Here is a 12,919-nt window from a genome sequence, read left to right on the forward strand (position 1 = left end):
ACTCATTATCCACCGCCCCCCCTTACACATACACATTTAAAAAACAAATCCTCAACACTCTGGGACTGAGCATAACTTAACTTCTTTGTGAGTGTTAACTGCAGGGCAGTGTGGGAGAGGCTGTAGGTTCTTAGGGGACTATTTACATTTTCATGGTTATGCTGTGTGAAGTTAATAAGCCCCAGCTAGACTGCAGTGAGCAAGTTCAGGGGCAGCAATTTGATTCTCTGGTCATTTGTAAAACAAACAGGAGGGATGGATGTTGAGCTTAAATACCTCATTGCACTGGTCACAGCACATGCGCCACCTGTGGACTTTCTGCTGCCTGCCCTTTGGTTGCCCTGGACTCCCTCATTTGCTTTTCAGAGCCTTTCATCTCATCCTTGTTTGGAAGGCATGGCTCTGCAAACCTCACAGAGGCCTTTCTACTTCCTCTGCATTTTGTTCCATTCGCCCAATTGACTGGTACTATCGGCTAATTGAAGTAGAAATGTAAGATGAAAGCTGCGTTATTCAGCTGCCAAGTCTCCTCTCTTGGCAGGGAGGGGATGATGCAGGTAATTGTACCAGAAGTGCAGTTGCTCTGGTTTCTAGCTCTGGATTTAACCACGGAGGCCTTGGAGAGTCCTTCTGAGAGATGCGGGATACCTGCCTCACTTGGGTGGCTTCCTGGCAAACAGGGAGGCGTGCAGCAAACTCAGCCATGCGTTCCTGTGTTGTTGGATAATAACCAGTCTGTATTTTGCTGACCGTGGGAGTGGGTTGCTTAGTCAATATCTCATTCTCATGAGAACTGGCAGTTAATTTCCTCTTGCTGTATAATGGGGTTGGTGTGTGGGGTGGGGGCACGTTCGTTCCTGGGAGTGAAGCTCACATGCCAATTGTGGTTGGTGCCAGGGTGTTCTTGAGTGAGTAGCTGATGCAGAACAGAAGGCCGTTTTGTAAACTATGTTACTTTTGTGGGAAGGTTTACTTGTCTGGAAATAGTTGAGGAGCTTAGTGGAAAAAAATAAGGAGAGTCAGAGCATATGATTAGCTGGTTGATAAAGTTGATTATCACTTTATGTTTTGCCCTGACAGCCTTCCTCCTTCCCTTTCCAGCTTTAATTTATGAATCAACAGGCAGTTGAACCATACTTTGAGATAAAACGTGTCAGGTTAGTCAGTAGGAATACATAGTACAGGCACTCACATTGTCCTACATGAGGTGGTGGTGGCAGAATCTGCACCATCATCTCTCACATGATATAGTATTGATGAGTTCCACAGTGAAACATACACTAAAGGAGTGTGCGCTGTGCTGCTGTGCATGCTCTTTGCAAGGTCTATGGCTCTCTGAGAAGCAGGTCACAGGGAGGAGGAATGCACTTGGACTGTGCAGACAGATGTGAGGATGGCCTGGAGGGCCCTCTGTTCTGCAGGTGAGTGCCAGGTGTTATGCTAAAGGGTCTTAATGTGATATCTAACTAATTCATTTAATTTGCCTTTTCCTGATGACTGTCTCTAGATTTTTACGTGGTATATTATTAGACATATTCTAAGTCCCACAAGATGTCCACTTTGTTTTGTTTTATATAGTCATCACCCATTAGAGTATGCATGTATGTGACTTGCATCAATTGAAATTCCTCCCTATTTTACTGTCTCCATCAGTAGTCATTTCTCTTTCCTGAGGAATTTGCATTAGTGATTTTTTTTCCAGTTTGGGGTTGCAAGGAACAAAGTCTTACAGGTTTTGCTCATTGAAAATTTCTTTATTTCACAGTGGCTCTGAAAGATATTTTTGTTGGGTATAAAATTTTTCCTTAGGTCGGATGAGATTGCTAAGTGGATAATGGTGTCATCTATACCTGATTACCTGAGTTTGATCTCTGGGACCAAGAGAACTGAAAATCCAATATTGTCCTTTGACCATCACATGTACATTTGGGCACATGTGTGCCCATACATATAAGTGCACACACACACACACATAAAGCAAATAAATACAAAATATTTAAAAATTAAGGTTATGTTTCTGGTGTGTTTTATTTATTAAAAGTTTTCTGAGTTCGAGGCCAGCCTGGGCTACAGAGTGAGTTCCAGGACAGCCACGACTACACAGAGAAACCCTGTCTCGAAAAACCAAAAAAAAAAAAAAAAAAAAAAAAAAGTTTTTCTTATAACTTTCACCATTTTTGTGAAGTTAGTTTTTAGTTTTTCCAATGACAATTCTCTTTACCTTTATAAATCTTAATATTTTTTCTTTGCTCTTGGTTTTGAAAGTGTGGTTTTACTCTCATAAAATATAAATTGTTCATTTCTGTCTGCTTATTAGTCATAGCATCTTTTGTTTTAAATTTATGACTTTCAGTTTTAGAAAATTATTTGCCATATTTCTGCATTTTCTGCTTATAATCTGTTTTGTTGTCTTTAGAGATAGATTGCCTATATGATAAACTTCTAATGCTCTTTCTTCATTGCTTGTCCTTTTTGTTCTTTGTAGTTTGGCTATTTCCTTTTGGTTCATATTCTCATTTGTCTTTAGTATTTCACTAAACAAAATTATTCTTTTGTTTGAATTTTTGTATTCTAAAAATTCCATTTAGTTGTGTTTATGGAGAGATGGCTCAGGGGTTAAGATCACATACTCTTCCCAGCACCCATGTCATAAATTTTAGATGTCATGTACTAAGCAAGACATTTACTTCAAAAGAATTTACTTACATCCACCTATAACTTTATCTCTAAGGTCTTCTATTTCTCTTCTGGATGCTGTGTGTACTTGCATTCACGTGTGTGTGTGTGTGTGTGTGTGTGTGTGCATGCACACACACGCACATAATTTATAAATAAAATTAAAAAACCTCTTCATTTGAAAAATATGGTTCTAAATTCTAGTAATATGATGAAATAGAAATAGAATATATGTATCTATCATCTTTAATCATTTTCATGAATTTCTAAACAGCATAGAATACAATTTTTCCTTGGCTAAATGATAGCTATATTCTGGCTAATTTAGATTCTTACTATTTAGTAAGTAACTTGTGTTTGTATTTGAGATCAGATAGTTATAAGGTGGTTTTCACTCACACAAATACATTGTGGGACATTTGAAAGTCATGTGTTCAGCGGACATTTTTCTTTGGGAGTAAATGTCTTGCTTATTACATGACATCTAAAATTTATGATCATGTTCACTGAGTGTCATCTTTACCACAACTGTTCCGTATCTAAACAAATTTTCAAATATCTCAGGGTAGCATGGCAGCTGTTCAGGAGTCTTGTTTTACTTGGAGGTAAGAAGAGGTTATTGTGAGGAAACCCGTGATTCAGGGCACCTGCCAGTCCTGAAGACAGACTTACTGGGTTGTTAGTGGTCTAACCGAATGAGAATGTAGATTCACTGGATATTCAGTTTAGCTGGGGTTGCTGCAGTGGGCTAGCTAGAGGAAAAGCTGGGGACTAAAGAGTCACAGACGTGCTTCAGACAATATCATAGGGCTGTGGCATGCTGGCACATAACAGTAATAGCTTGGCATTACGTCAGAGATGAAGAGGCTCTTCTAGAGCAAAGGTCATAACTGAGACATCAGATTAGAAAGTGAGATCTCAAATGGTACAGAAGGAAAATGGCTTCTAAAGGACAGCGTAAGGGAACGAAATGAAATACCATTGTCTGTAGATTTGGCTTTTTAGCAACTGCATCACAAAGTAGCCATTTCTTATTTTTTAGGAACAACCACCCATCCATCCACCCATCCTTCAATCTACCCACAGAACTCATTCAAAAACATTAAGTGCCTGCTGTGTTTTATCCCCGTGGGGATACAAAGCTGCCTGAATAGAAAGAAATTTTCCTTTCTCTTGGGAAGGGAGAGAGACAACTAAAAACCTAATTATAAAGTGAATGATAAGAATCTAGTAGAGAAGGAAGACAAAAAAATAATTTTAATATGGAAGATAATGGTATAGCTGTAGTTTGATTTCGTGTGCAAACATTTTGAATGTTTAATTTCCCTCCCTCCCCACGTTTGCTGTAGGAATATGAAATGAAGTATTTGGGCACTGAGTTGATAGAGAAAAAAAAAAGTAATTACAAGCTTAAGCTGTAGTGAAATCTCCCAGCATCTGGATTGAAGTGTAAATAGGAGGCTGACTTCCTAGTCATAGTAGACATTTTTTCCCTGTGGTTAGCATCTCCAGGAGTTTATGAAAATTATTTTGTCATTGCAGTGTTCTCTGGTCAGATTCTCATTGTATATCAGGCTTATGCTAGAATGGATGTGGAGGAAATGCCATGCAAGGACCAGAAGGGCGGTGGATAGAAGTCTGGTTTCACTTGCTTGAGGATTTAGACTGAGAACTTATTATTTGGATATTTTATCTTATTCCACATTTTAAAGATAACCCTTATTTTTTCAAAAATAGCACTGCAGAAGCAATTATGACAGAACTTAATAATAGAATACTGTTCAAACTCTAGGGCTAAGAAATTCATGTCCCCTTATATTGGGCACTAGAAATGCCAGCTGAGAGTGCTAAGGGCTACCTTTCCCCGTGCCATTAAAAACAACAACAAACCAAAACAAAAACAAAACAAATGGGATCAAGTGATTATGGTTGTGGCATGTGAGTTAGGTCATAGCTAATGCTGGTACCTGCTACCAGTGGGCAAGCCACACTGCCAAGAACAGTAGCTTGCTTCATCCTTACTATGAACCCAGTGTATCTTATCTTTAACATATAGTCTGGAAAAAACTTGACCCAGAAAAACATGTAAACGTGTCCAAAATCCTCACGCTGGGAAGCTGTTGAATGGGGCTTTTGAACCTGACGTTCCCTATTCCACCATGTCAGCTCTGCTGCTCAAGCCAGAGCAGATCCAGCCTGCATGCAATGCACACAGTGCAGGTGTGCACCAAGCCGTGTGGACAGGGTGGTGTCCCGAGAAAACAAGCTTAGGATAACTAGAATGAAGTGCATATATTATTAGCTAAACTGCAGGGGACTAACTTCTTTCAGGGGATGTGACTCAGCTCTCTGAACTTCAGTTTCTCCATCTGCAAAATGAAGATGATGATAAATAATAATAATAATAATAAAAACCATGTTAAGCGGTGTTGAGAATGAGTAAAATATCTGGGAGTACTGAGTGGGTTCCTTCTTTCTCCATGTTTCCTCTTTGTCATGCAGGCATCCTTTCCACAGCCTATTCCTTTATTTGAAAATTTGGGGTCCTATGCCTTGGCCACAAATTGTGGTAAGGAGAAGGAGGAGAGTGTGGGATCTGGGACTAGTGGCTCCAGTTGTTAGCTTGTTCTCTGTCCTTCTTGTTTGATCCCTGCCTCCACCCTTGGTACCATGCAGTTTCAAGCCATCCATGTAAGAACACGATGTTAAGTGGCCATGTTCTTCAGGGTCTCTTGAAAGACTGTATTTTCAGTTGCACACAGAAATTAGCATTTCCTCTGTGTTTTTTGCTGTTGTTTCTGCATGTTGGCTTAGTCTTACAATGACTGGCTTTGACTTTGTCAATCTAGGACAGCTGGGCAATAGGCCCTTCATTCCAGGATGCTGAAATGGGAGAGCTTAAGCTCATAGTGTGTAAAACAAGATGCTTTGTAAACAGGAATGATTTAGAGCAAACCTTGGAAGTAGGTTTAAAACAGGGAGTGGCCTACCAATTTCTGTTTTTTGTAGTATTAACTTGTATTTATCCCTCTGGAATGGAGGATCTAATATCTTTTCTTGACAATAACTGCCTTATTCTCCTTTCTCTTTGGGGCTGAGTGAGGAGCTTTCCATGAACTTTAAAATGAAACCAAATGAAAAAGGCATTGTTTATCTAAGCTGTCTGTGGAAGGGCACTTGGGAGAGGAATTGAACTCTAAAATAACCTTATGAAAGTTATTGATTCGTTTCTTTATGGTACTTTGACAAACAAGGACCATTATTTCTGTGCCCAAACTGGAGCTAGGTCAAAGAACCCCCATTTTATGGATTATCTTTCCTGAAAACCAGACTTGCCAAGAAAATGAACTTCTGGAAATGAAGACGTGAACCCCAGTTGAATGCTGCCCGTCTTTAGCAGCTTTGAAGGGCATGCAGGGAGTATAGTTAATTTTTAAACTCACTGAATGCAGCAAGGTTTGTAGATAGCTTAGGAGATTTCCATGGATTACCCACTGCTACGTTTTTGGTATGCGATTTCGTCTAAGCACCTACTCCTCGTTCAACTGCACAGTCCAGGTTCTACTTGGGCCCAGGGTTGGCAGAAAGAAAAGAATGTGAACACGCATGATTGTTGAAGAAATAGAATATGCAAACAAAATAAATAAAGAAGCAACAGAAGAAAATCACTGAGCATTCATACCCTGGAACAAATTTCTTTCTTCATTAGTTTTATAATGCCATATTTGTTGCTATGCTTGTAAACATATTTTACTACAAAACAATCACATTCCTAAGTACAGTTTGGGAATTCAAAAGCGTGGCTTTTAGAGAGCTTGATTCCCATTTCTGACTTATTTTGGGTCAAAAAGCCAAGGGAATTTAAAAAATGAGATGAATTAATCAATAATTAAAGTGGAGGGTTATAACAGTCATATGAAAGAAAATTTATGTTGACAGATGATATATTGATCTTTAGAATGCTTTAAATAATTTGCCTCCCCAAATTTGAGTACCAATGGGGGGATATATTCATTATTTATTTTTAGCACTAATCAAATGTTCAATAACTACATAGCCAAGTAAATAAATTATGTGTGATTCCCCCCCCCACACACACAAGTGCCAAGGATCAGTCAAACTTGGGGCTCTGTATGTGCTAAGCAAATACTCTACCCCTGAGCTGTATTCTTAAGCCTAGTAACATTTTTTTTTTAAAGTAACATCACTTTAAAATACTTAGAGATAGAGATGCGTCAACTGCAGGGACGTTTTATTTATCTATTACTACAAACCCTGGCACTCTTTGCACACATGTCTTCCACTGGTTTTTAGGTTTGTCATAATAAAGTTGTCTAGTCTGTAATCTAGCGAAAAGCTGAAGAATGCTTCTCTTGCAGAGTGTGCCCGATTTGAAGAAAGGATTATAAAGTGATGTAATTGCAGTAGTAACATGGAAAAAAAAAACCTGTAAAAGTTTCTTTACAATGTTATTTCTTTGGATTTTATGGCTTTATCCAAAGTTGGAAGCTGTTGAGGGGTTCCTACCTCCCTACCTTCATAAAACAATTTTATGGGACCATAGAAATTGATTCGTAAAGTTTTAGGCCTGAAAAATATATGGTCATCTATCCTGGTCTTGGGAAAGGCTTATTTTATTTAAAATTACCCATAAATTATTTATGTCCATGAGGACATTAATACAAGGAAGTACTTTGACAGGTCCAGTGCTTAGATGAAGAAATATTTTCTTCACACAGGGTTAGATACCAGTGAAGTGACAGCCAGCGCCATTGGGACTCAGGAGTGCAGTGTGTTAAATGTTGTTTCTGGAAGCTCTCCCATACCGAGTAGAAGGTCAGAATCATGATGGATAAATTCATGAAGCCAAGCAGTCACTTAGGCTTGCTTACTGCCTCAGCCAGTGTTCAAGAACCGGGCTGGGTGAAGGATGTGCAAAGAGGAAGACAGTCAATGAGCTCTCCCTTCTGGAAGGTTGAACTCTGCTGGAAAGATAAGGAAAGGGAGCTAGGGTGGTTTCCTAGCTTCACAGAAGTTTCACCCTTGGATTAATGTAAGTTTTGTGAAAGAACGTGAAATCTTAGTGTGCTTTAGAAAGGCCTGTTTAGATTCAGTCAGCTAAGTTCTCTGACACAGGTATTATGGACTATTTGTACTGGAGTCACTGTGAGAATAGCTGAGTGTGCAGAAGAACTTGGAGTTTGTTGTAGACTGTTACCTCTCCAGGAAGGAAGGCAGATGACTGCTTGGAGCAGTGGTTCTCAACCTTCCTAATGCTGTGAGCCTTTAATACAACTCCTCATGCTGTAGTGACCACCAATTGTAATATTATTTCATTGCTACTTCATAACTATACTTTCTGCTACTGTTTATGAATTATAATGTAAATATTTTTGGAGATAGAGGATTGCCAAAGAGGTCGCAACACACTGGTTGGAAACTGCTGATTTAGACCCCCGACTCAGCATAAAGCAGCTCACACTTTCTGGTATGGCCATTCACAGACTGATTTAAAGGAATCAGGGCTCAGGCTAGTGTGAGTCTCAAAACCTCCACTATTAGAAACTATAACAAAATTAGACACCCCTTCTTGACCTGTGAGCAGTGGGAAATGCAGAAACATAAACCATGGATACATTCCATTTCTCTAGCATGAAGGAACAAAGAATATTTTTCAGCATGTTCTCTGTTACACTGGAGAAGTGTTCACGAGTATAGGGGCAGATTTAGTCGCCTTCTACCTGTGTCCATGTGAGTTGTGGTGTCTTAGTGAGTTAGTCTGTGCCAGATCACCCCTTATTCTGAGACCTCTTCCATGGTAGGCCCAGTAACACGGTCTGCATGCTCTAACAGTTGAGAACACTGCACATTAAAGTGTACGGGGGGAGGGTGGGGGTGGGGGTGAGAGGCTGTTGTGGCATTGGATACAAAGAAGAGTAGATGTTAAGAGAATATTTTCTGCATTTGGCATCAGAGCTTTGTGAACATGCCTTGTCTTTGTCCAGTAGCTGTGTATAAAAAGCATCCGAGAAGAAAAGATAAAACAAAACCAACCAACCAAAAACCAAGCAGCAACTGCAAAACCCTTTGCCTCCATAGTCTTCCCTGGAGGAGAACACACCAGTTGGTTGTCCAGTGCCCAACTGGACAACATTTCAGACATATGGTAACATTAGACAGACCAAGGAAGGTATATTCAGGAATATATATTTGTATAGACATACATGTACGTATGCAATAAGAATTAATATAAGGAGAGGTCATAAGTTTGAAGGCAAGCAGGAGGGGTATGCGGGAGGTCTTGGAGGGAGGAAAGGAAGGACAAAATGGAATTCTATTATAATCTTTAAAATAAAGGCAGAATAAAACAAAACTGCACAAGAACCATAGATGCCTGGGAGTTTGCTTTTATCATGTACCCAAGCATCTCTTAGTTTAGAAAGAGCTGCTGCTAAGGCACAGTGTACATTTTGAGCCTCTCCCAAATATTGCTACAATGTATTCATTTATATTCTTGGTTTCAGAAACAAAAAGAGAAACAAATAGATAATAGTAACAATGGAACCCTTCCACCTCCAGATTCATCCTTGCCTCCCACTGCAATGGTCTCAGCCTTCTGAAAGCTAGCATACCAGTGAATTACTAGGTTTATTATCATCATCATCATCATCATTATTATTATGTTTTTACTTATGTAGAACAGATGGAAAGATGGAAAAACCTAGCCTTTACTTGTGGGGCTACATTCATTTTGGGAAAAGGAATATCACAGACATATGTGCTGAATGCTGTAACATACTAGAAAGCATTCAGAGAAAAGAAAATGAATAGTTTCTCCATAAGCATCAAGCATGGTTCACATACCATTGCTCACATGGTCTTTTCAGAGACTGTACTTATCTTAGTTTTGCAGCTCTATGTACCTGGGACATAGGCACTTCCCTGAACAGCAGACATACAGTTAACACAGGAGGCATTAGCTTTGAACACAGCTAGCTGTTTCCAAACCAAGGGCTCATGTTGCTTAGGAACCCTGTGACTTGGACAAGTGGGTCAATTTCTCGTAACCTATCTCCCTATCTATAAAAGGAGAATAATAGTGATAGTAACAGTTTCATAGTGTGTAGGCCAGCTTGGCATGGTGCTTAGATTCAGAATCATTTCTGGTAGCCATCCAGGAGTAAGACAAGTGTGGGGAAAACCAACCACAGCTGCTCACCCCCATGAGATCAGCACTTCTTCCCTTCCTTCTCCTCTCTTTCTCCTCAGTTGTTGAACCAATGGAAACTTATTCCTTTCTAGTTTACAGAAGGACGAGACTCAGAGCACGGTTACTTTATTTGGCTTTGACAGTTACTGGGGGTAGGGGTAACTCCTAATCTACTCGTCTGACTGCTGGCTGGCTACTTCCCCAGTGATCTCCTCTCATGATGACTTCCTTCTCCTTTTGCCTCCTTTCTTCTCCTCTCTCTACCTGGATCCCCCAGCCAGGTAGGTGGATACCCGCACACCTCTATCTACTGTCCAATCACAGTCTTTAGCGTTTACTTGACCAATTAACTTGGGGATCAAAGTTACATAGCATCATTCGGTATATGTGATGATCTCCTTGGGGAAAACCAGATCTTGGGGCTTAGTACGTAGCATTTCAATACATAGCAGTACCAGGCCAACCCACTACATTTCTTTTTGCTTGATAAAATGGCTCTTTTATAATAATAAACAACATATAGTAGGAACAATTATGCAACAATTATGAAAACTATTAGGTAACAGTTACATTCTAAAATTCCCATCTGTTTGTATTTAGCAACTTTGGATAAAGTATTCTATCCTCTATCCTACCTTGGTGAGTTTAGAGTCCATATCTAAATCAGTTTTTTCTTTACCACCTTAAGCATTTAAATGCTGTAATTTTCATAACTTGCAATTACCAACCTTATTTTTAAGGAACGTTAATGGGCTGCAGACTTGGAATTCCATGCTAGAGTCTTGAGGCCAAACTCTCTGTTTCCAGGAAACCCCAAGTTTTCTGAGTCAGGCCAACCACTAATTGGGACCCACTGATGCTACAGGTTTTCGCTTCCTTCAAAGCCAGCTGATGACACACATCAGTTTCACCTGTAGAAGAAGGTGCACTCCTCTGGCTTTGATAGGGTTGCATTCTGGCTGGTAGTAAATTGGAAGCATAAGCTGGAAACTACAGCAAACTAGTTGGTGAACCTGGGAGCTGTGACCTTCTGCTATATCCACTATCTCCAGAAATCATCTTACTGCACATTTTTAATCTCAGGAAAAGATCAAAAATTAAAATTCTAACACTGATCTCTAATGAGCAAGTATATAGTTTGTACTATCCTCAAGTAAACAAAAACATAAATTTGTGACCACCTCTACTGACATAGTAGCACAAATTATTATTTGATCAAATAAGAGGGGACTGTAACCTAGCCAAGTCAAGATACCAACTTTTCTATCCAACAATGTCTCAGTTCATCCCAAAACTGAATTTTCAGTATTTGGATTCCAGTGACTATCAAGGGTCTAGAAACTTCTCTTAACTTGTTGAATAGTGCTTCCATTGGATGGAGAAGGAGAATATAGCTCAGAAAGTTTAGGAAGGTATGGACCATGAAGTAATATCTACTCCTTTAAGCATCTCTACTATGGCAGGCTAAGGAGAATTAGTGTTTTAAGAGGAATTATAATCTGGTCCAACAAAGCTACCAAGTGCTTGAATAAATGCCACAAATTGTGAGAGTGTCCACAGATATAGTGGAATCAAAGAATGGTTGAGCAGCTGTATCCTGGTAGGGGTCAAGGTCAAAAGCGATTTACCCCTGAGATGGAAGCAAGTTCAGGCTTCATGAACTTGCTTTGGAGAAGTCAAGGCAGAGTAGGGACTCCAGGAGGGCAGAGGCATGTGAGAGACGTCAGAGAAGCCTGTGGCTTGACCTGGGACTGTGAGATTCAGCTTGTCTTTGAAGATAGGGCAAGGCCATGTAGGGTCTGTATTTTATTCTGTTGGAGCTGAGGATGTGCCACAGAGAAGCACACAGACAGCTCTCTTAGAGCACATTAGCCAAGGAGTGAGTTTGGCTATTTTTGAAGTGGAGCAGGAAGATGGATTGGGAGCCTGTGTCGTTCATGGTCCTCATTGCTTCCATGCAAAGCCATCCAAGCCACCTCTCATACCAGAAATAGATTTCTGTCCGATCTCTGAGAGGGTTGGATCCAAAGGGACTTTAAAATGAGCCCAGTTGAGATATAGATCTAGCATGATGGAAGACAAGGAATTATAAAGACATTTCTGAGCCGTTTAACTGAGCCTAGATTTACTGCTATCATGGCCATTATATTTCCTTTTCAAATTGTTGAATAGTAACACTAGATGGTCAGTTCCTATCTCCTTAATTCCCTGTATTCACAGTAAAGAGAGTGGTGAGATGCGTGTGGATGCCATCCATATTTAGCCTTACGTATTAGTACTCAGCGTTCCCCTTCATAGTAAGCAGAGTAGCCACCCAATTCGTGTGTTGGTGGATCTGTCTTAAAACAATGAACTGCTCCCTCACATCCTCTTGCCACTGCTGAATGTTCAAACATGTAATAGGTGAATGCTAACAAGTAGAGTGGGCCATGTATCTAGTGGTAAATGCTGGGTTTCAGATGGTGTCTAGTGGTAGTCAACGTGTCGTCTTCTTTTCAACCTGTTTGGATGGTTTCTGCTAGTTAGCAGCATAAAGGAACTTCAAGTCTGTGAGCCGTGTGTCCTCCTGAGGTTTCAAGACAATCAATAGTTTTTACTCTGGGTATCGACAGCTCTCTGCTGAATGCCCTTGTCTCTGGCTACGTGGGCTGACTGTTGTGAAATGGATTACACGCTCTTATTGCCACTTGGGTTTAATCAGTGCCCAGCATGTCCTGCTTGTGGTGTGCCTGTGACTTTCTTTTGCCTTTTTAATCGCTCGGGACGTGGGGCTATTGATGGTGCTGCTTTTATGAGTTGCAGTCCTTGACTGATCAGTTTGGTTTTTTTTCTTTTTAACTCAGAGCTTCTGCTTCCTTGCAGGATGCCACAATTTGGAAGCCTGATTCATGCCAGAACTGTCGTTGCCATGGTGATATTGTGATCTGCAAACCTGTTGTTTGCAAAAACCCTCGGTGTGCCTTTGAGAAGGTATGGTTTCCTAATTGTACCCTAAACTTAACTGTTAAGTCAGCCAATGATCAAATTTTTAAA

General features: G+C 40.2%; 1 protein-coding gene across 2 annotated transcripts in view; it reads left to right on the plus strand.

The window, feature by feature from the left end:
• Fras1 (Fraser extracellular matrix complex subunit 1) overlaps positions 1 to 12,919 on the plus strand; it is a 419,154-nt gene that overhangs the window by 145,218 nt on the left and 261,017 nt on the right. For both annotated transcript variants that reach the window (XM_021162463.3, XM_029477538.2), the window contains exon 3: positions 12,749 to 12,856. In XM_021162463.3, the coding sequence (XP_021018122.1) occupies positions 12,749 to 12,856 (108 nt within the window). The remainder of the gene's footprint in view (positions 1 to 12,748; positions 12,857 to 12,919) is intronic.

Source organism: Mus caroli, unplaced genomic scaffold (assembly GCF_978045245.1).
Source record: "Mus caroli unplaced genomic scaffold, Mus_caroli_1 scaffold_4, whole genome shotgun sequence".
Classification (NCBI taxonomy): Eukaryota; Metazoa; Chordata; class Mammalia; order Rodentia; family Muridae; genus Mus; species Mus caroli.